This window comes from Rhincodon typus, chromosome 3, assembly GCF_021869965.1.
Source record: "Rhincodon typus isolate 14 chromosome 3, sRhiTyp1.1, whole genome shotgun sequence".
Classification (NCBI taxonomy): Eukaryota; Metazoa; Chordata; class Chondrichthyes; order Orectolobiformes; family Rhincodontidae; genus Rhincodon; species Rhincodon typus.
This window is the reverse complement of record NC_063334.1, coordinates 79610477-79635476: the sequence shown is the minus strand read 5'-3', so window position 1 is coordinate 79635476 and position 25000 is coordinate 79610477. Positions and strand designations below refer to the sequence as shown.

Below are 25000 nucleotides of genomic sequence, written 5' to 3'. Positions count from 1 at the left end.
ATGTAACAAGGGGCATATCTGAAGTTCAAACCTCCTTCAGCACTGGCAAACTTACCGCTAAACTGACATCTAGTTCTTCTGTGACTTTTGGGTGTAAGCTGATCTCAGATCCAGAGCTACTCAGCTTCCTTTCATTATATAAATAGGAGATTGGAACAGGTAGGTGGTTTAATTGCCTACACTACAAATATACATTTTGAACTGTTGCACACTGTTTTCTTGCTGCAACTTTTACATATTGAGTATTAAGCTTTTGGATACAGCATGCTGTCTGATTCAGGTCACCAACAATCAGGCACAATTACCCAGAAAGCAAGAAGGAAATCTGCCACCCTTACCCGATCTGGCCTACAGGCATTTCCAGACCCACAGATATGTTGCTGACTGATAACTGTCTTTGGAAATGGTGAAGCAAGCTACCCAATTGAACAGCAATTAGGAATGGACAACAAACGATGGCTTTGTTAGAGATGCTCACATCCCTTGAAAGAATAAAGGAGAATACCACAGGCAACTTTTCCTGAATTCAGGGTACCTGAGATGGTCCATTTTAATCGTATTTCTGAATCTTCAAAAAAAAACAAACATTCAACTAACCTTCCATACCCTTTAAATTACAGATTTACTATTGTAGTTGAAGCCATGACATGCTTAATTCCCATATGTGCAGTTATCTGGTGAACCTTACTGTTTCTAAATAGTTGGATAACATGAAATAAAAGGTGTTAGTAGAAGGATAACGAGAATGAGATCAATTGGAGTAGTATACAGAGCTTCTGACTGTGCCAAGGGCCTAAATGGCCGATGGTAAGTTTGTGAATGGCTAACAGTTAATCTTACATGTAATGTACTGCATTTAAAAAATAAATCATGAATATTGAGGATCTCAATGCTTAGAATGGAAGTAACAATATTTTTATATGTGTGCCTTTGAGACAGCAATATCAATACTATACAGGTACAGTATCTCAAGCATTGCTATTCAAAAACTGGGCCTTTTATATAAAGGACATCATGGTTATTCCTGGGGGGAGAAAAGTTCTTCTCTTAGTCTGCTGACAGAACATTGTTGTGGCGATCTGGATTTTAGCATTAGGACATTTAATCCATGCAAGCTGTTGCAATCATTAAAAAGACTGATTGCCAAAGACAGAGTATATGTTAATGCTGAGAAAATTACAGTGCATTTTTGATTAGTCACACAAGCTGAAAACTGGCAAAATCCCAAAACCTTCTCCCATTCCTCTCATTATGAAATTCGTGACAACTCTTCTTCAATTTTAATAAAGCTTTGCTTAAAACATAATTTACTTCTTACATACTCTTGGAATTTCAAGGTCTATTCTGAAACATATCAAAAATTTGACTGCTCTAAATCCTACTTTTAGAACCAGCAGTGTAGCTGCCCAAGGTGTCAGATAACGCTGACTGACCTGGTCTTCAAACTGAAACAACAGCAATTCTTGCTTTACTTTTATTTTGGTGATGCCATTGGTCTAATTAATGAGTTACCTATAGCCTGGCAGCACAAGTTCCTGTTAAATCTCCAAGTACTGTATGCAGGTTAGCAGATCCCAGTGAATGCAACACCATGTAGTTTCCAGTACCTTGAATTGGGATAGCAACTCTTCACCAACAGTGGTAGGCCCAGGTTCATTTTCACGAGTTTCAGCACGGCAAAGAATTTCATCAATATCCATTTCCTACAAAAACAATTTAGCTTTTTAAATTTAACTGCATTGTCAATATCATGCTCAACTGATTTCCAATGTTTTTACAGTGTGCTTGTAAGTTGTGTTAAAACATTTCAGACTTGTTTTCCTTTTGTGCCTTTAGAAGTAATCTTAAGGAACAAAAGTTAAGCAAAAATAGCATAAAAATGTTTTAAACAAAAACTGAAATTGGTGGAAAGGCTCTGGAGGTCTGGCAGCATTTGTGGAGAGAAATCATAACGTTTCGGGTTCAGTGACCCTTCCTCAGAAGGATGTTTTAAATTGAAGAGAAATCAAGGCTTTGTCTTGTAAAATCTAAAATAACTCATTTTTGTGCAACTTAACTCTCCAAAAGTTGATTCTTAGTTTGAAATGTACAGACTTACATTTTCCTCCATTTTGACATCACTTTTTGAATTGTAATCAGGTGGGATGTTTTGCCTGGCCTACTGCTCTCAGTTGTATGTACTGGATGTGGAGAAAGAGGGGCAAAGAAGATAGAATGGAGAAACAGATGCCACTCAGGGTTTCTGGAAGATAAGTCAGGAGAAAGAGTAAACATGTCTGGGGTGTAGGAGAGGATGAGCTCTGTCTGTGGTGCAGGATGGAATTCTTGCACTACCAGTACAGGAGCTGAATATTGCTGTGGGTTGGCACTCCAGCTGATTTACCTGCCAGTTTTGTTGTTTTTCTGCCTGTTATGAAAGCTCACAAGCAAACCAATGTAAAACCAGGATAGATAAAGTGCACCCAGTCCAATCCTCCATGTTTGTGGTCACCTGATCCCACTGTCATTGGAATCACAAAACAATCCAGGAGGATAAAGCCAACAATTAGAACTGTAAACTTCCGTATAAGAACTGTGGAAGCATGCAGGTCAGGACTTCAGCATCCTGTGGTGCATCAGCAACTAAGTTCGAGTTGGAGGCACCTCTCCATATCAGAAAATGTGGGCCATAATAACTGCTTGAAAGTGACTCTGTAAGAGTGCAACATAGACATTCACAAGTAGGAAGAACCAATCAAAGCTACCAGTTAAATCATCATTATTACGGCAAAATCTAAGCCATGATATTTTGGAAGTCGTATTCAATGCTGAGGGATAAGTGAAACATTACGAAACACAAACTTCTGACCTTAAGAAATCTAAGCCCATGTTGACAAAATTAGTACACGACCTGAATAGATTAACTTAGATAGATTTGAAACTTGCAATGCACTGTAATAAAAAATAGTGAACATATCAGACAGAAGGGAGAAGCATTTCCAGCAATTTGTTTAAAAACATTTAATTTCAGGTAAGTATTATAAGTGTACAAAAGGTAAACCCTTGTTGTTTAGCTACCTGTGGTTCTTGTTCCTCTCCTTCTGGCTCTTTAAAAAGTTCCTCAGCTCCAAACTTCAGGATAGCTGCCAGCTCTTCTTTATTAAAAGGTGTAGAACTGAAATTAGAAGAGATAAAACCAAATAAAATTGTGGGTTCTTGACCACAATCCTAACAAGCACTCTAGATTTGGAAATGAACTGAAATCCTGGCACACAGTCTGCAACATTATTTCCACAGTTAAGTCCCATTCTGGTAAGAATTCCTGTAATTTTTCTGCTGCGTTTATGAAGATGAAAGTGGATTCAAATTTCTGATTAGCTATTTACAGTGGAGTCTTTTTTTCATATTTGTTCTTTGGAATTGATGACAAGACCAGCATTCTTTTTTCAACTGCCCTTGAAACGGAAATGGTGAGCTGTCTTCTTGAACTGCTACAACTAATCTGGTGTTGGGAAAAAAATTCCAGGATTTTGACCAGGTGAATGAAAAAAGGGTAACACAGTTTCCAGTCAGGGTCGTGTGTAACTTGGAGGGATACTTGCGGGTACTGGCATTCCCATGCAATGCTGCCCTTATCCTTCTGGGTATCAGATGTCCCAGGTGGGCCAAATTGTAGGGATTCTATATCTAAGGGCTAGTGCCTCCTCTATGATTCTAAGGGGCTTTGGCAAGTTAATGCAGCACATCTTGCAAGGGGTACACACTGCTTGTCACTGTGTGCTAGTGGTGGAGGATGGTGGAATCGGTGCCAATTAACAGGGCTGTTCCCCTTAGAACAAAGATGGGGCAGAGATTTAATAGGTGTGTACAAGGTTATGACAGATTCAGGTTAGGTTGGCAAAGAAATGCTGCTTCTGATACCTGACAGTGCAAGAACTTGGGGCAAAGGTTTAATGATTAAGCAAGAAATTTAGGAGACAGGGAGGAAGAAGAATTTTTGTGCATCCACCATGTAAAGTACTCCTACTAATGCTGTCACAGTCAGATACATTCGTGACAGGTAAATTAGCAAGGATGAAATCAAATAGGTTTGCCCCATTGTTTATTCTCTTCCCAGCTACCACCAATATACTCATCAGCCTTGGCCACCCTGGTTAGTAGTGCACATTGAAGTCTCCATCCAGAGTACATCTTGTGCCCTTGATACTCTGTTTCTTCCAAATGGTATCCAATATGGAAAAGGACTGATACATCAGCTGAGAGACGGCAGTAGTAATTAGCAAGCTTGTCCATATTCGATCTGCCACTTTGACACTCTTTCAATTGAATATATATTGTTTTCCATTGGAACATTTTCCAATTTCAAGAATTGCTGATACTGATCTACTTTCAGCCCAAAACAGCAGCAAAGTCAGCAGAGGGGTCACAACTGTCAACACCTCACACGGGGTATGGCTTCATCTCAATGTTGCTGAACGAGAGGAAGCTTCAAACGAGGTTCTTGGTGCTGCTCATCAGTTGTGAGAAAGTGACAAAGTGACCTCCTCTCATGCTGATGTGGCTGATAGGCCACAGGACAGCAGTAATTCCAGGAGGATTCTAGCACTGACCAGCAATGGAGCAGAGTTAGAGCTAAACACATTCGTGTCGGCATATAAGCATCTACGAGTCAGACAGCGTAATAACTGGTTTCCTTCTCTAAAATGTATTAGTGAATAGCTGGGTCTTATGACAACCTGGCAGCATGTGGCCACAATTGCTGATACGAAGCTGTTCTATTCTAATTTATATAATTAATTGAATTTAAAGTCCCCAACAGTTGTGATAATTCACGTCTCAATTATCAGTCCACTACCATAAACATGATGCTCATATTAATATTATGCTTATAGTGATCTGTAATATATTCCCAATGAAGTATAATATTGCAGAATTGTACTGAATTATCTCGATGTAAGTTAATTGATGTTTGGTCAGAAGTCATTTTACTATCTGTGCTACAGTGACAGGGAAGCTTTGTAGAACCAAGTGTGTTAAAATCACTTCTTTTTTTTAAAATGATGTACTGTAACAGCCCTGCACAGTTTCAGGCATCAGTTCGCAATGCATTTTACATTTGTATGATACTGTTAAGTCATAAAATTGCTCCCACCTGCACCTCCTTGACTGTAATTTTATGTGCTTTCATGAGACCAGACTTTTACAATGGTTAGATGTTTACCACAGTCCAGCTGGTACATGTGAAGATTTTACACCCCCCATTAGCTCTCACTGAGATCTTAGTGACAATACTGTCACTGTCATCAGCAGTTTTTAGATGCAATTCGTTTAACAGATGTTCTACAGTGTTCTGCTTTTGTTTAAACTTTAAAGGGAAACTTTAAATGGAATATTAAATTTTAAGGATAACGGACTTTGAAACCTAGGCTTCCTTTGTTAAGTATGTGAAAATACATGCAGTGTTGGAGTAACCTGCAATTTGGCAATTGCTCTTCATGTGTTGCCACGCAGGTAAATATAGCATAGGAACAAGCCTTTCGGCCCTCTAAGCCAGTACCGACACATTTTGCCCTTCCACATTAATAATGTCTTCATTACAGGATCCATATCCTTCTATTCCCTTCCTATTCATGTGTTCGTCCAGGTTCTTCTTGAATGCAGTGAAAAGTATTATTTTGCGTGCAATCCAGGCAAATCATACCTTACAATAAGTACATCAGAATAACAGAACAGAATGTAGAATATAGTGTTACAGCAATACAGAGAAGGTGCAGAGAAGGATCGGCTTTAATATATAAGGGATCTGTTCAAAAGTCTGATAACCATGGGAAAGAAGCTGTTGGTCCACTGGAGGAGTCCAAGATGGATCATCCACTCGGCAGTTATGGCTAAAGATTATTGAGAATTACCGTTTGCACTGATATGCTGGGCTCTTCCATTATTGAGAGTGGGGCTGTTTGTGGAGCCTCCTCCTCCAGTGAGTTGTTTAATTGTCCATCAGCATTCACCCCCTGTTGTGGCAGTACTGAGCTCAGATCTGATCCACTGGTTGTGAGTTTGCTTAGCTCTATCATTTGCTGCTTATGCTGTCTGGCACACAAGTAGCCCTGTTAATTAACTTTACCAGGTTGACTTCATTTTCAGGTATGCCTGGTGCTGCTCCTAGCATGCCCTTCTGCACTCTCCACTGAACCAGGGTTGATTCCCCGGCTCGATCGTAATGACTGAATGGGGGATATGTCAGGCTATGAGGTTACAGATTGTGTTGGAGTATGATTCTGCTGCTGTTGATAGCCCACAGCGCCTCATGCATGCTCAAGCACCAAATTGCTAGATCTGTTTGAATCCTGTTCCCTTAGCATGTTGATATTGCCACACAACACAGTGAAGGATATTAGCAATGTGAAGTTGGGACATCATCTCCAGAAGGATTGTGCGGTGATCACTCTTCCAATACTACAATAGAGTCACAAGTAGCCCAGAGAACGCAAGGACGACAAATTTCCTACCCCAAATGTCATTAGCAAAGCAGATGGGTTTTTATGACAATTGTTTTTTGATCACCATTATTAAACTCCATCAGTTATCATGATGACAGAATCTCTGAATTACCGCTTCAGTAACTTACCATATTACCCTATAGGAAGTCTAAATTTTCATTTGATACTGGTTTTGGCTTCTGCCCAAAAGCAACTTATTTCTGTGTGGTTTAAACGTTCACGTTGTGTTAAACTCAAGTATTTATTTTCCAAAATCAAAAAAAACAATGACAAGTTTTCTAAGATACTGGTAAAACTGTAACAGCCAATATTACATGCAAGTAACAAAGTTGAAAAGAATAAAGGCAACTTAAGTCAAGAAATATTACATACTACGATAGGGCTGTAAGAACCTGGCAAAGTGGGAAATCTCTTCTTTTCTCCGGTAAATTGTTAATGCATAGAGACGCAAGCAGCAGAGAATCAAAGGCAAGTTACTTAATGGAGTTGCTAAATAACAAATGACATTTTTTAGCGAATTGTTCTTGGACCGTAAACGATACTTCACAGGAAAATGTAGCTACCTACTTTGTGGGATTGGAGCCAGTGTGTAGCACAGTTTTCCCGGTTGTATCCATTCGTTGTATAACAAGGTGATCCAGCACCATCTTTTTCTTTGCTCTTTCAATGATCTCTTCTTCCACTGTTCCCTTTGTAACTAGCCGATATATATTAACCTGAAAAAATGAATTATGTACGTTATATCCTCACAGATGAATTTTAAAATCTAACTTTTTAGATTCATAAGGATGTTGGTCAGCAAGATTCTTTCAGTATATCGCTCAAGTCTCTAAACACAGTGTATCTTTGGTAATTAGACATAAAACTATTTTGCTTTAGGAGTAAGCCTTTTTAAATCAGTGAAAGTGTAAGTCTAAACATTAAAAGTTAAAATCACGTTCAACATGGTTAAAAAGTTTGACTATAGTGTTAATAATAAACATTAAGTGAAATGCTGAACCCTGACCAACTGAAAAGAAATTAATTACCTGCTTTTTCTGACCAATTCTGTGAGCTCTTGCTTGTGCCTGTAAATCATTCTGCGGATTCCAGTCCGAATCAAAAATAACTACAGTGTCTGCAGATGCCAGGTTTATACCTAACCCTCCCGCTCTGGTTGATAGCAGAAAGCAGAAATCCTGTGGTCATAAAGAGACAAATTCCAAAAGTAGATTCTTCACAATAGCTCACAATTACCATCTCTTTTCCCAGTAATGAAGTGTGAAAATGATATTCTTGCATTTTTTTTTCCTTCAGTTGGCTAGACATTTTAATTTTCTCTCTCTCTCTATCTCTCAACATTTGAGCAAATACTTATATTGAATGTGGAAATAACACACAAATTGACAAATACTACATCTATTGAATTCTGCTGAATTAAGTTTACTTTAATAGCTCTTATGAATGTATCCAAATAATCTCTACCCATCCATCTCTCAGAAGTTGCTGAATAGAACTTTCATTCCATCAGAAAAGAAAACAGCAACTTGCAAGTGAATTATCTGGGACTACTTTACAGGTACACCAATTATCCAATTCAACAGCTGGTCCTACAAGGTTGTTTACGAAATGCATGTGTTTGATTCTCATGGGTTACAAAATATTAAGTAAATTCTGAGTTACTCATTAAGTTTGATCAAATAGGTACAGCATGTGAGATTATCACTTGGAAGACAACTAGAAAGGTCTCAGTTAAGGAGTTTCAGGGTATTGAGATGACTGGGGTAAATTTATTTAGTTCACAAAGGAACAGAATATTTACATTTACAAACAATGGTTAGGCCATGGTGTCCACTACAGTCTCCACTTCTAGTACCACACTTTATTGAGAAGATGCAGAGCAAATTTATCAGAATGATACCAAGGGTGAAAGACTTCAGTTACATGGAAAGATTAGAGAAATGAGCAATGTCCTAGGCGTAGAAATGTTAAGGAGAAATTTAGTTGATGTATTCAATATCATGAATGGTTTGTTGGAATAGATAAGGAGAGACTTTTCCAGTTAAGAAGGGTCAATAATAACAAGTAACTAATTTAAGGTAATTTGGAAAAGAATTACAGGCAAGAAGAGATTTGTTTAATGAAGCAATTTATGAGGATTTTGAGTGCACTGCCTGAAGAGAGTGGTGGAAGCAGATTCAATAAACAAACATTCTCAGAATGAGGAGGTGCTGGTGTTGGACTAGGGTGGACAAGGTCAGATACCACATGATACTAGGTTATAGTCTAACAGGTTTATTTGAAACCACAAGCTTTCAGAGCTTTGCTCCTTCTTCAGGTGTTAATCCTGACACCTGAAGGAGGAGCGACGCTCCAAAAGCTTGTGGTTTCAAATAAACCTGTTAGACTATAACCTGGTGTAGTGTGATTTTTGACCATTTTCAGAATGGCATTGAATAAAAACTGGAAGGAGATAACTTGGTAATGGAAAAAGGGAAAGCAAGTAGAACTAATCAGACAGCTCTCTCAGAGTTAGCACAGTCTTAATGGGCAAATCAACACTGACAGAATTCTTTTTTGTCATATTTGTTCTGTCACTATACTAGAAGTGGATATTTCAATATCCTGCTATTTGTTAGAAGTTACCCTATGAACACTTTAGATAGACCTTTGTGGAAGTATGTGGTGTCAAAATGAACATATAAATTGTTAAAGTTTCATTGCTTTCTCCAACTCAAAACTGTTGCAAATAACACACACAATAAAAAAAAACTGAGACACAGTTTCTGGGCAGTTGTTAGGCAACATTTCAAGTGGCTTCAGCATGTCTATTATCCCTCTTGATGGCTGGTCCCTTATGGGAAAGCAGTTTCTGGTTGGTTGATTAATTGCCTTGTCACTTATGTGAGGTCAACTCCGCTTCCCATATATATGGAACAATTTATCAGCTACACTGCTCATAAACCTGTTACAGGTAGTCTGCAACTTTCACACACAGGGACAATAACAATCATCCCCTTGAGGCAGCATCAGCAGAAACTGTTGTATTAAATATGTTACTATTGAACTTTTGCACTATTTAATCAAATTTTTGGTACAGTTAAATTGTCTCATGGCATTTTTCTATAGCTTACGGCTGAAAGTTCTTTTCGAAGAGAAAGTACAGCATCAGGTATCACAAATACAAGAATCTCGAAAAAGTCAGAAACAATAACTTCACTGGAGGAAGCAGGCCTGGGACAATCTCTCAACAACTAACAGTAGCATCATTATCATACTAAAATCTGAAACAAAGCCAAAAAAGATGCTAGAACTACATAACAGATCTAACAGCATCTGAAACAGAAAGATAGATCAACCATAAGTAATAAAAGCAATATTAAAAGCAAAATACTGTGGAAGCTGGAAATCTGAAACAAACACTAGAATGCTGGAGAAACTCAGCACGTCTGACAGTGGACAAAGAAACAGTTAATGTTCGAGTCTGGTATCACTCTTCTTCAGAACCGGTAAACTGGTAACATTTCAGTGATAACTCTTGATCAGAACACTTGCAATTTTTAAAAATAAAAATGGCAGTGACAAGAAAAAGTTATAACCTGAATAAATATGATCTGATGACAGGACTCTTCCCATTTCAATTCATAATATGAAAGGTTCAAAAAATTTAAACTAGCTATTTCTCTTTGTTCTGTTCACCAACATAAGGTAGTGAGTGAATCTCAATGTAAATCTCAGCTGAACAAAATGGACAGACTCTTGCCCTGGGATTCAAGTCCACAGCCATCTGAAGAGGAGATAACTCTCTTTACTTCTTACTCAATCTTACACAATGTATTCTCACTCACGCAGACACACACACAAAAAGTGTTATGGCTTACATCTGATCCTTCTGCATTGAAATGGTCCAATGCTTGCTTCCTTAACTCGCCCTTAATAGATCCATCTAGTCGCTGTAAGAGAAAATAATCATCATTATTGTGTGGCACACTACAGCAAAATACAGAAAGAAAACTTATAATTACTGTATCCTACAGATTTGTCTTTTGTTGATGGACAGTGTCATTCGTCTCTGTAGATCATTCAATTTACTCTGCTGCATAGAACATAAATGAAGGATGCAAAAGGTTAACTGGCTCAAAGATTGACAACCTAATTCTCAAACGTAAAGTAAAAAATGAACTGCAGATACTGGAGAGCTGACGCAAAGAGAATCAGAAATTGTTGGAGCAACTCAGATATGGCAGCATGTTTCTGAACAAGAGTCACAGGACTTGAAACATTAATTCTGTTTTCTCTTCACAGCTGCAGCCAAACCTGAGTTTTACCAGCAATTTCTGTTTTTGATTGTTTTGAATTCTCAAACCTAATTGGTTTCGCATTGACCATGTCACGTTCAAGGAAGTTTTTATTTCAATGTTACACAGAGCAATTTTTGATCAACTGTATGAACAGTAATAACATTTTACAACCAATTTGTACAATGGCTATCAAATGAGTCTGGATTTGAGATTGCAAGTGAATATCATTTCATACCTTTAGAACATGAGCTCAAAGAAAGAGAAGCCTAGTGTTCCTATTAAGTATTCTCCACGAGGGCAGCAAGCTACAAAAATTCCCTCTTTACTTCTAATCCCTAATTTTAGATCAAACGTGCACTTATAATTAAAAGCGGCAATCTCTTTCTCGTTCTTATGTCAGAATAGAGACCATATAATTGCCTGACCCTTCCAATTCACTTGGTTCCCGAGAAGAAATTCACACATTTAAAACAGCAAACATAAGGCTTGAAAGAAAATTGGTACTTCGAAAAAAAAACTCGCAAACTCTTCACTCTGATTATCTAAAGCTGCAGCAAAACAAAATGATGAAACTACAAGGATGTCAATCGATTGGAATTCCGTAAAACTCAAATTTGCTACAAATAAATGCAACCCACCTATTACAATTGCACTTTGAAATGAGTGTTTCAGTCACAAGAGTGATCCTTAGGCAGAATAAAGACTGAATGGCTCTGAGGATTAATGAAGTGATACAAGTGAAGTTGCTCTGTATTTAGTGGCCTCTCCCATTGGCTGGAATATATTTCCTTTTCAAGTATTTATTCAATTCTCTTTTGAGAGTGATAAATGAAGCTGCTTCCAATGGATTTCAGCTGTGCATTCCAGATCACATTAACACTGCATAAAAATAAATTCTAATAATCTAATTCTTCATACATTTCTTTCAGTTATTAATCTTCTTGCCAGTGCAAACAATTTCTCCCCAAAACTTTCAAAATTTATCCAACTTCTCATTACCTTTTCTACTCTTAAGGGAAACAACCTCAAGTTCGCTAGTCGCTCCATATTACTGAAGCTCTTCATCCCTGATACAATTTCAGTAAATCTGCTCTGCATCTTTCCAATGTATTCTCCAACATTACAATACTTCAGAACTATTTCCATGCAAGTATAATACTTAGATCACTGCAAGAGTAACTCAAGGTTAATTTTTTTTCCCCCCCCTGTGTGTAGTGTTATCTTAGTTCAAAGCCCAGATAAGCTCAGGCACACCCTTAATGGTGCATGCACAATGCCACTAATAACCTGCTGGAATCAAAAACTGTCAGCAAACAGTTAGCTTGAGATTTTCAACACTTACTCCAAAAATAAAGAGAGAAATTTGGATAATAGCATTTTTAAAACTCCTTTCCAATCATTCTGCAACATTTAAGGTCAGGTTTTCTTTTATTTGCAAATTAATTCCTCTCCTTGGAAATCCATTTCTGGATTTGGCACTTCCTTGGTGCTTGCACCTAGATCACTAATGTCACATCTAACCCCTTAGAGTAAGGGAATGCAGGACCTCATCAACTGATTTTTCAATCAGTAGGAAAATGTTTGACCAACACATGCAATCTAGTTAAAACTGAGAACCCAGCAGAATGGGTTAGTTTGAAGGAAATTTTTTCCAAACCCTTTCATTCTATGTGCCACTTAACAGCAATCCAACACATGTTCCCTAGTTTTGATCTACTACAGTTGATACAAAAGCCCACGTCTGAAGAGGAGATAACATGCAAGATCAAATACACTGCCATCAATGTTCATGTGTGAACTTTTCCCAGCAGTTTACAAACTCCAGTGAGAATACGAACCTGGAAACAAAACTGTCGGCATTTCAAATATTCTGCTAAAATGTCCAGCATTCGAACCATTTGGGAGAAGATAAGAACTCTGTGGCCTCGCTCCTTTAGTCGACAAAGCAGCTTGTCCAACAGTATCAACTTCCCGCTATTACGAATCAAATGCTAGGGAAACAAAAAAATCAGAAAGAAGTAATTCAAACAACAGACCTACATGCCTTTTAGTAAACAAATAAACACAATCAATTGAATAAAAACCGAAAGAACTGCGGATGCTGTAAATCAGGAACAAAAACAGAAGTTGCTGGAAAAGCTCATTAGGTCTGCCACACGTGCAGAAAAAAATCAGAGTTAACCTTTCGGGTCCGGTGACCCTTCACCAGGAGTGTTTTGAGGAGGGGTCACCGGATCCGAAACTTTAACTGATCTTTTCTTCACAGATGCTGCCAGGCCTAATGAGCTTTTCCAGCAGCTTCTGGTTTTGTTCACAATCAACTGAATGATCTGCAAAGACAATGGCTAATCTCACAAAGGTCTGCTGCATTATAATTAAATTAATTTCAAACTCCTAAATGGACACTACACTTTTACTCATACTTCCTGTTCAGGGTTGAAATGAAACTGATTATAACAATGCATGCAACCCTATTGAATATCAATAAGCAAATCATGAAGATGATTTATAGGTTTCATCAAAGAGGTACATCTCAGTAATCCAATTTCCTTCCCCAAAGCACAAGAGCAAATTTAATCAGTAAGGGAATCTAGGATTACAGGGAAATGGCAGGAAAGTAGAGTCGAGGATTATCGGATCAGCCATGATCTCAATAAATGACGAAGCTGACCCTATGGACTGAATGGCCTACTTCTGTTCCAATGTCTAATAAATGACAATCGACCAGGGTACCATGGTCACCATTACTGAGACTAGCTTTTCTAATTCCAGATTTATAAATCTAATTTAAATTCCATCAACTTTCAAGGTAGGATTTTAACCCAAGTTGCCAGAGCATTAAAACAAAACAAAGAATTGCAGACGCTGAGATATAAAGCAAAAACAGAAATTGCTGGAGCAACTCAGCAAGTCCAACAGCATCTGCGGAGAGAAAGCAGAGTCCAGAGACCCTTCTTCAGAACCAGGTTCTAAACAAGAGTCACTGAACTTAAAAGGTTAACTCTGCTTTCTCTCCACAGATGTTGTTGGACTTGCTGAGTTTGCTCCAGCAATTGCTGTTTTATTCTCCAGAGCATTACCCTAGGCTGCTGGATTATTCTTTTGGTGACATTACGACTATACTACTGCCTCCCTTAAAAGTTGTGAAACAAAAAACGATCTTTAAAAAATGAAAGTGGCCATGGAATTGCCAAATTGCATTTAAACAAAATCTTAATGGCTCACTCACACCCCTCAGGGACAGAAACCTGCTCTTAACATTTTAGTCTGTGTGTGTCTGAAATCCCATACCAATGTACTTCCTGAAGTGACCTAGTAAACCACTCAATCGCATAAAAGTGATTCGCAAATAATGGCTTGGTAAAGCAGCCCACTTCTCAGTGTAACGAGAGATGCAATGAACGCTACATTTGCCAACCGTGCCCACATCCTATTAATATATAGCTTCCATCACTTAGAAAAATAATTTCTTATATTTAACCTTTGACTATGTTGTTATTCTTTCCAAGTATCAGATTTTGCAACATGAAACTTGTTCCAAATTCATCTGAATAGGTATTTTGGGCATCAACTCAGTTCTTTTGACCCAGTAAAACAAAAACAAATCAACACAATTGTTTAATAGTCAAGTCTTAAAATACTTAGATTAAAAAATTATCCACACGTCTGGTATTAATCTAATCCACATCACAAACAGATCACTAAGGGGCACATGCATGGTTACCTCACGTGTGTTCTGTGAAATCATACCTGTAAGGCCTCCTGTCTGTTATAGAAATTATTATCTTCTGGAAGTTTTATGAGGTAGCAATGGTTACAACATTTTTTAAGTTCCATCATGATATTGAGAAAGCCAGAAGTGCTGCCTTTACACCCTTTGCTCAGGGCTTTGTAATTCCTGGTTAAAATCCATCTGTTGCATTGTAAGATAAAAATATCAGCAATTAGTACCAACATTATAATATGAATTAACAGTAATGACTGTCAACTAACTGAACCATTAATTAGGTATCAGGGCTTATTTTAAAGAAGATTCTTTAACTTAAAATGGTTCTAAACATAACACCAATACTTATCACACAGGTATCTGATTTCAATGAGTTCCATAGGTAACCATTTATCAAATTTATAAAACTCCTGATTTTAGGAGTGCTATTATACACCTCTATAGGAACTTAGCTTGCATGCTTTTGTCCTCTGTTTTGCAAATCTGTCAATGTTCATAAAGGGAAGATATTAATAGACTTCACGTCTTTACGCAGAATACAAAACATGGGCAATGCTCTAAAAGTCTCATTACATCCTTTGCATTTAATTTAGCATCTCATTTTCAGAGATTGTATACAAATAATGTTCAATTGCCTATTTTGGCTAATTCAAATTGCTTCGCGTGTACTACTTTTATTAATAAAAAGTCTGAAAGTATTTATTCTTCTTGGGTGTTGCTTACTTATAGTATTGCTTTTGGACTGCACTCATCTCCACTCGCAAGATTTGTTCAACTTTAGCAGGTAGAGACTTCTCAACGTCCTTTTTCACTCTTCGCAGCAAGAATGGCTCCAGTTCCCGATGAAGGCTTGTGTATCCAACTTCTCTTCCTTTACCATGTTCCTCTTCAAACACTTCCCAGGAAGAAAATCTTTTTCCCCACAAACAGAAATAACACTTTTATTTAGTAGCATAGGTCAGCTATTGACAAATAAAACTGCAAAGATTCAACTGACCAAAACACGCTTTTCAATTAGCCATTTTGCACCTGAAAATTAATTGTGACACCTTTGTTAAAAATTAATTCTTGCAACAAGGTAAAATATGTCAAAATTAAGAAATATAATCACAATAATTCATAGGCCATTTATGAACACACATCTGAAACAAAATCCAGCTGTAACGGTTCACTTCAGGAGGTAGAAATTGCAGCAATTGAATAATCAAGAGCGTAGAACTTGGTGTTGAAAATTACTGGGTTAAATTGTTAACTTCAATGATGATCGCACTGTGTAGACAAGACCACTAGGTTCAAAGCAGCCTCTGCCTCACAAGTGATGAGCTCTTTTATTCCATGGCTATAATTTTGTGAAATACTGGACTATTGTTTTCATACAGAGACTGCAGAAGTTGCATCTGTCAAGAATGAGCCACCAAAGGTTAGCATAAACTATGTAACTTTTTAAAATTCTGGTGTCAGGCTGTGCATTTACTGAAAACACAAGTAAAACAGTCTTGTACACATCACAGAATCCCCCACAGTGTGGACTAGGTGTTTCACCCCCATCGAGTTCACAATGACCCTCTGAACAGCACCCCACCCTCCCTTTGCACTCTATCCCTGCATTTCCCATGACTAATCCACCTAGCCCGCACATCTTTCGACGTCCCATACAATTAAAAAAAACTGTCTGGCAAATATATAAAAGATCAATGTTTTATATTAACTGTAAAGGGAAAAATAATTAAACTAATAATGAAACTAAATTTACCTTTGTTGTCACTGAGCCAATTGGATAGACAAAACCCCAAATGGGCCAAAGTACAATCAGAACATAAGACGACAGAAATAGTAAAGAATTTGAGATGGAAGACTAAGAAGCTGACTTGAAGCTACAATTTTTAAAAAAATAATGAAAGGAAGGCCCTATGTTTACATGATGCCTCAAACTGTATTATAGCCAATGAAGCATGTTTCACTGGTATGATGTAGGACAAGCAGCTGCTAATTTGCATTCAATAACATCCTACAAAACAGCAATGTCATAATGGTCAGAAAACTGTTTTCATGACAGTGGCTAACATAATATTGGCCTGGACACTGAGTTAAGATATGTTTCCAAAGAAAATAAAACCTTCCCACCGTAAGACAATTTGATCCCTAACTTAGCACCTATATTACCAAATTCAGAATTCTTCTTCAGACTTACTTTTCTGGCATGATGAAGTGAAGGAGGGACCAGAGTTCTTTGAGTGAGTTTTGGAGTGGAGTTCCGGTTATGAGCAGCCTGTGATTTGACTTGAAGTCGATCATGGTTTTATACAGGAGAGAGTCATCATTCTTCAGACGATGGGCTTCATCTACTCCAATGAAAGCCCAGTTTACACCTCCGAGGAATGACTGAAACAAAATAACAAACCAAAATATTTATTAGTATTTTCAATCCACATTAATTACAGGTTTCACATTTTGAACTTTTGTCTGGAAAACCTGGGGATGGATTTTACAATAGTTAAGGTGCAGATGTTTTTATTTAGTGGGGTAATAATGCATCATTAAAACTGAAGAACTATAGAATCCACCAACTTATGTTACGATATAATTGAAAAGGGTGGCAATCACTGACTACTCATCCAAATCATAAATGATTGTGTCTGATCAGCACAAGAATCATCACAATGGGACCAAGGAACTGCCTTCCCAGTTTTTCCTTTAGACATAATACTCAATTTTTCCCATTGTTTGTCTGTACACAGAGGGAAGTAAATATGGGGGTCAGAGTTTTAACTAGTAGATTGAGACTCATCACAGGCAATGATCAACAGCAATTTTAAAGTGCTCTCACAATGCTGCCTGCTCTTGACCTTACATGGCATGCATACTCCAGGAATAGCAGGGTCCAGCATGCTTCCCCAGTGAAGTATAACGAACACTTAAATACCCAAAATTAGATGGCTTCAAGATGAACGTTTGTTCATCTTGCCCAAGTAATGTGTTGCATTTGGACTGTCTGAGAAATATTCTTTACTAACACATGACTTCCTGTTTTTCCATTGCAACTATCTAATCTATGAATTAAACTACATTTGTTAGTGAGCAGTCTTGTCTCTAGTATGCTCTCTTTCATTTATTTCTGGCACATAAATATCAATCCCAAACTACCCTTGAAAACATAATGGCGAGCTACCTGCTTGAACAATTGCAGTCAATGTGTAGTAGGTACACCCACAGTGCTATTAGGAATGGAGTTTCAAGATTTTGATCCAGCAACACTGAAAGAATGTTAATATAGCTCCAAGTCAGGATGGTGGTGGCTTGGAGAGGAACTTACATGTCGTGATGTTCCCATGCATCTGCTGCCCTGCCTTTCCAAACAGTGAAGAGTACAGGTTTGCTAGGTGCTACCGAAAGAGCCTTAGTGAGTTTTTGCAGTGCATGTTATAGGTGGTATACGCTACCACTACTGATAATTTAGGGGGTGAATGTTGCAAGTTATAGATGAGATGTAAGGCAAATGGACTGCTTTGTCCTGGATGATATCAGGCTTCTCGAATATTGTTGGAGCTGCATCCATTCAGGCATGTGACGGATGTTCCATCACACTCCTGACAGGCACTTTTTAGATAGTGGACAGACTCTAAGGAATCAGGAGGCTATATGCCTCAGAATTCCCTGCCTCTAACCTTTGGTTTTTAAACATATTCATTCACAGGATCTGGGTGTCACAGGCCAGCCCAGTATTTATTAACCACATCACATATAGGCCGGCAGTTTCTTTTCCCAAAGGACATTAGCGAGCCAGATGGGCTTTTCTGACAATCAATAATGATTTTATGGCTGTCATTATCTTAATTTCAGATTTTTGTTGAATTCAAATTCCACTGTCTGCCATGAGGGGATTTGAACTCGCATCCCCAGAACGTTACCAGGATGTCTGGATTAACAGTCCCACGATAATACCACTAGGCCATCACTTCCCCTATTCTTATGACCATAGTATTTGTATCAGTTGTTTCCTGAGGATTCAGCAGTGGCAATGTCACTGAATGTCAAAGACAAAGGTTAAATTCCCTTTTGCCGGAGATGGTCATTGCCTGGTACTTTCATGGTGTGAATGTTACTTGCTACTTGTCAGCACAAACTGATGTTGAAAATAAATAGTACTCCCTACATTCAGGACCATGTTCCATTGGTGAAAATAGCATTAAAATACATAAGAGCAAAATACTGCAAATACTAGAAATCTAAAATTTAAAACATGTGCTGACAATACACAAATGGTAATGCAGTATTTTCCACATCAGAAAGCAATTCTGGTCATCATCCTGAAATTTTGAACTGTCTCTCTCTCCACAGATGCTACCAGAACTACTGAATATTCTGAATTTCTGAACCCAACATCATCTTTGAGATTTTTTGATTGTTAGTATAATTATATGTATTGATTTCATCAGGTGATCATATAAATTATGAGAAACTTTCCACAAATGCAAGGGATACATTTACAGCGTAGCATCCTCACTAAATACATCACAGTTGGTTGTGTATAGTGGACACTTACACTGAAAATATTTGTGACAATTACAACTTGGAATAAAAAAGCTAGAGGTGGTTACATACTCACCTTGTCCTTCAGCAAAATTTCGTATGTTGTTAACAATATATTGAATTTCAACCGCTTTGTCTGAGGATGCATCCATTCATATGTTCTTATCTGGCAGGAAAGCAAATTTATGACAATCAAAAAACTTAAGTCTGCATGTTTACTGATCAATCATTGTCCACTGACAAGGATTAAGGAGCACGCATTTAAAATACTTGAGAGTAAACACAGGCCAAAATAGGCTGTTAATTTCTCAAATAGTAATGAGCTTCTGGGATGTGTTACCAGCTTCCAGTCTGTTCACTCCTAATTCTTTCAAATGGAGTTGGGCTGTTTTTCCTTTGGGGCAGAGAACACATGATTACAATTAAATTACCTACATAAACTTAATTCAGTGTAATTCTGAAGAAGAGCCATATTAGACTCAAAGCGTTAATGCTGTTTCTTCTCCACCTGCTGAGTTTCTATAGCACTTTAATTAAGTTTTTATTTAAGTTAAGAACCAATGTTCACTGAAATCAATTTAACTGGTTTCAATCGGAGGGGTGGCAGAAACTTTGCCCCTTTATCAGCCCTGAGATTTTGCATCTATCAGGTGACTACTGGTGTGTGTGAGGTGTTGACATTCATTTCCAGACCAAGATTTTTCTCTGTTCAAACATGGAAATGACTGCGTAGTTTTTTTTTTACTGAAGTAAAGTAACTGCCTTTAGCACACAAAAACACAGATTTAGCAATTCTGCACTTGTTCTAGCATAAAACATTATTGGATTCTGCTGTCTTCTGCTAAAAGCTACAATTTCTGGTTTCTTTTCCCTACTACGGATCATCTGCTTTAATTGCACACCTGCTGCTCCCACCTTCCCTCCAACAATTGAGACAAATTCACAAATTTCTTTATCCCCGAGACCATGAGATTATCTGCCTCTGCCTCTGCTCCTTTCCTGCCATCCTATCATAGCCCACCTGACCCAAATTTCTTTCAAGGTACCTTTCTTGTAACCTTGAATTCTCATCCTTCAAGTTTTCTGCTGTCTCTCTGTGTCGCTCAGAGCTCACCCTGCCAAATCCTGCTTCCTCACTCTATTCCCATTTAACTGGTGACCACCTAACTTCCCTTACACTTCTCCTTTCCATTTGCTTTTGTCACCTGTCTCCACAAAAATAATCAAATTTTGATCCCTCTGTCATTGTAGACTACCCACACATTGCTAACTATCTTTTCATCTCCAAATTCCTTGGATACACGGTCGCTTCCCAAACCAGAAGGACCACTGGACTCGAAACATTGACTCTGCTTTCTCTCTATATGTACTGCCACACCTGCTGAATCTCTCCAGCAATTTCTACTTTTGCTTCCATTTTTCCATGTTTCCTTGAATTCCTCCAGCCAGAATATTATTCGTGCTGCAATACCTAGGCAATTCTTCTCAGGATCAAAGTGACATTCTCTTGCTTGTGGTGAAGGTAAACTATCCTTCTTCATCTTTTGCAACAAAAGCATTTTGCACCACGACCTACAACAGCCTCCTCCAAAGTCTTCCAACTCCTTGACAGCACACTCATCTAGTTCCAGTCATTATCAAAAGATCATTTGCAAAGATTTCTCTTCCCACTCCTGCACCATCTGTCACTTGCAGTGACAGCAAGGATTAATAGCTGGACTTCACCTATTTCTCATTTATCTGCTGCCTCTTAATGTCACCATTCAAAATCTGTCAGCTTTCACAATGCATTGACACCACCCAGCAACTCTTTACTGCTTCTAAATTGTCAAGAGTGTATAGTCAATGCACCATATTGGATAAGCAGAAACTTCCTCCGACTAAACATTGGACAGAAGCTATTATCTTTGATTCTCACTACAAATTGTTTTCCTTTGTCACTGACTCCACACAGCTCTCTTAGGCTGCAAGAGACGGTTCAAGTGTTTGACCCTGAGGTAAGCTTCTGATCACATATCTATGCCATCACTACGACTGCATTTTCCACTGCTATAACAGTGCACAAATCTGTCCTGGCTCAGCACATCTGTTTTTGAAACCCACAATCCACATCTTTGTTACTTCTAGACTTGACTATTCCAAAGCACCTCTGGTCAGCCGGTCACATTCTACTCTCTACAAACTTGACGGCATCCAACTTTCTCCTGCCTGGATGCTAACTTTCACCAAATTTATTTACCGTTACTTCTGTTCTTATCGACATGCATCAGCTCAGTTTTAAAATTTTTATCCTTGTTTTCAAATCCTTCCCTAGTCTCCTCCAAACTGCAATCCTCCAAGATGTCTGCTTATATTTCTGGCCTCCTATTCATTCCCCTGGCAATCAATCCAATTTCAGTAGTTATGCCTTCAGCTACCAAGGCAGTAAAGCTCTAAAATTTCATCCTTGAATGTTTGAGCAGCTCCTTCCTCCCTAAATCCCTACTTAGAACTTCCAGTCTGACACCGTCTTATGTGACTTGTGTCAAATTCTGCTGGATACTGCTTGTGGGAGCGTGAACGCCTGATCAGGAACAAAGACTCAGGAGGCAGACAGGATTCAGGCAAGTAATGGACTTCTTTCAAGCAAAAGTCAGTTAATGCAGGGTGAGGGCCAAAGGAACTTCCCCAAATCTGGCATTTTGGGATATTTAAATAAAGACTTTTTTGCTGAAAGAAATTACAGCCACAAGATATGTTGCACCTGATATTGATTTGGCTTTCAAGTTTACATTAAGTGGATTTCTCACTTAATGGCACAAAAAAATAGCTCAGACAATGCATCATTTTAAACTGACTATAGTTTCTGAATATACAGTTAAAGTTGACTTGCATTCCTTTAAAATAAAAAATAATCTCTCTGCTAGATGTGGCAACACATAACATCAAATAACAAGTTACCATATTACGGCTACTGATGTCCCCCAAGTAAACTACGACGTTCATTTCAGGTGCCCACATCTCAATTTCTCGTTGCCAGGAAGTGAGTGTTGACAGCGGAACTACTAATAGGAATGGACCATACAGCTGGTGCTCGTGGAACACATAGCTGAGAAAGGAGATGGTTTGAATGGTTTTCCCAAGACCCATTTCATCAGCAAGGATAACACTATTGTTCCTATGAAAAAAAAGCAGTAAACGATTGTTGCAAATTAGCATATTTTAAAAGCTCATTTACATCTTTCTAAGCTGTCAAAAAATGAATGCAAGGAAAGCTATTTAAACAATAACACTCATCTTGTTTCATTTTAGCTTAAGTATTTTAAAAAGGGTAGTGATAAGAAAGGATATTAATATGATGAATAGCTTTAGTGAGAATATGATATAATGGAATGCAGAAGTTGGGCAAAATACGAGTAATGGGAACATGGAAAGGAGTTGTTTCCTTATTCCATACATTCTATTTGCCTGCACCCTGAAATGAAAGAAACGAAGAAGGGGTAGAGGTGACAAAAAGATACAGAACAGGGGGGGAAAAAAAAAAGAGATATGCAGAGAACCAAGCCAAGTAAATAAGTGGCTACAATCACTGAATTATCATGCGCAATACCAGATCTAAGTGGCAAGATATAAGAATTGTTTCCAACTTAGGGTCAGACCACCTCTTGCTGTGATTATCCTGCAAGTGAGATTGTTAATTATTCACTTGGCAATTTCCTTTCTTCAGGAGATGGGCAAAAGTAAAAGTCTGAATCAGGTCTGGAACAATATCCTTAAGTAAGTTACGGTAAGCACACAGCTATGTGACAGTCGATTCCTTGCCTGAATTCAGTGTTAATTACTGTATCAGGAAGTTAAGAAAACATGATGATTCATCACAGATAGTAAGAACTGCCAATGCTGGAGTCAGAGATAACACAGTGTGGAGCTGGAGGAACACAGCAGGCCAGGCAGCATCAGAGGAGCAGGAAAGTTGACATTTTGGGTCAGGATCCTTCTTCAAATTTCCTGTTCCTCTGGTGCTGCCTGGTCTGCTGTGTTCCTCCAGCTCCACACTATGGTGATTCATCAGGACGTGCTATATAAGGGGTTGTTCAAAAAACACAGAGTACGCCACGTAGTCAGAGCAAGAGAGACTTCACCAGAATGAGACGATAGAATGAGTACCTGGGAATTTAAACCCAAGTGGGAATTTAGAGCAGAAGCGTAAAGAGTGTTTTAATTGGGGTTTATGGCAAGAAATAAAGTCTCCAAAATGAGAGGTGATCCAGACAGGAAATAAGACACAGATCAAGAAGCCTACTTGCACTGAGAACAATGGCAGCTTGATGTCAATCAATGCAGGGAAGGCTGTTGGTGAGTAGGATTGGTCAGTATCTCCAGTATTTAAAGAGAAAGTTAGGTATTTAGTTTATGTTTAAGTCTCTCATCTTTTTCTCTTGTTTTCTGAGAAAAAAATACTTAAGTTATCTTAGCAAGTTTGTAGTTATTCTCAGGGTAACAAATAGTTTTTAGAATTATGGGATGGCAAGTCAGAAGGGCCAAATGTGCAGCATGTGTGAAGTCACAGATTTAATAAGTATCCCAGACACAAACATCTGCAGGAAGTATATCAGCCACTGCACAAACTCAGGCTCCAGGTTTGGAGCTTGAGCATCAGCTCATTTTTGTGCATCTGCAAGTTAGAGGACTTCGTGGATAAACATGTTTAGCGAGATAACCACAATGACTGGAATTAAACAGGCAGAAAGGAAATAGGTGACTATTAGGCTGTCTACAAATAAAAACAAATGGGTAACGCAGCAGTCCCCTGAGTCTTTCTTGCTTGCTAATCGGTATTCTATTTTGAACTTGTGAGGTGATGATTTCTCAGCTGAGTGCAGTCAGAGCCAATGACCTTGGCACCATGGATGATTCAGCTGCACATGGGAGGTGAATGAAGAATGGAAGAGCTAAACAAGTTTGACTCCAAGGTGGTATGCTGCTTGCCTAATGCCAGGCTCAAAGATGTTAACGAGGAGTTGTAGGACATCCTTCTGGAGGACGGAAATAAACCAGTCGCGGTCCACAGTAGTATTAATGACATAAGCAAGAAGATGGATAAGGTCCTGAAAATTTATTTACGGAAATTAGGAAGGACATTAAAAAGCAGTACCTCAAGAACGATTTCAGGATTACTCCCAGTATAACATGCTATTGAGGATAAAAACAGGAGAATTAACTGAACACATGGCTGGATAACTGGTGTAGGAGTGAGAGTATCAGATTTCTGAGGCATTTGAACTGGAACTGGGGGAAGTAGGACCTGTACAAGGTGACAGATTACATGTTAACAAGACTGCGACTGATATTCCTCAGGGAGATTCGCTAAAATTATTGGGGTCATTTTAAACTAGTTTATCAGGGTGATAGGAACCTGAGAGGTAACTCAAATTGAGAGGGAATTAAGCTAGTAACAGGAAGTAGACAAGCTGTAAGGGAAGTAGAACAGCAAAGAAACAAAGCCAAGGACAGTGCATGCCTCCAATGTGGAATGATGTAAAGTCAAAATTAAGGGCAAAAAAATGCTGATGCACACAACATTCACAAGATTGCCAAATCTAAATGCACGTTTAGAGGTAAATGGTTACAATATAATTGGCATTGCAGAAACATGACTGCATGGTGACCAGGACTGGGCACTGAATATTCAAAAATATTTGACATTTAGGAAGGGAACGCAAGATGGAAAAGGAAGTGGAGTTGTGCTGATAATACAAGATGGGAATCAACATACTAGTAAGGTAAGATCACAGATCGGAAGAACAATGTCTGAAATCTGTTCGGGTGGAGCTAAGAAACAGCAAAGGACAGCAGACATTGGTTGGAGTTATATAGGCGACCAAATAGTGATGATAGCATGGGACAAGGTATAAACTAGCAGATGGGAGAAGCATGCAGCACGGGCAACATAGTTATCATGGGTGACTTCAACCTGCAAAAAGATTGTGTAAACCAATTGAGCA

At 38.4% G+C, this 25000-nt stretch overlaps 1 protein-coding gene across 1 annotated transcript in view; it reads right to left on the bottom strand.

Annotated features, from left to right (window-relative positions):
• The window catches only part of LOC109926839 (chromodomain-helicase-DNA-binding protein 1), a 249488-nt gene that overhangs the window by 119186 nt on the left and 105302 nt on the right, over nucleotides 1-25000 (bottom strand). The window contains exons 3-13 of the mRNA XM_048593706.1: nucleotides 21957-22173; nucleotides 19093-19182; nucleotides 16678-16868; nucleotides 15210-15398; nucleotides 14510-14672; nucleotides 12598-12750; nucleotides 10340-10411; nucleotides 7508-7657; nucleotides 7047-7195; nucleotides 3058-3154; nucleotides 1608-1703 (exon numbers count right to left, since the gene is read on the bottom strand). Of these exons, the coding sequence (XP_048449663.1) occupies nucleotides 1608-1703; nucleotides 3058-3154; nucleotides 7047-7195; nucleotides 7508-7657; nucleotides 10340-10411; nucleotides 12598-12750; nucleotides 14510-14672; nucleotides 15210-15398; nucleotides 16678-16868; nucleotides 19093-19182; nucleotides 21957-22173 (1567 nt within the window). The remainder of the gene's footprint in view (nucleotides 1-1607; nucleotides 1704-3057; nucleotides 3155-7046; nucleotides 7196-7507; nucleotides 7658-10339; nucleotides 10412-12597; nucleotides 12751-14509; nucleotides 14673-15209; nucleotides 15399-16677; nucleotides 16869-19092; nucleotides 19183-21956; nucleotides 22174-25000) is intronic.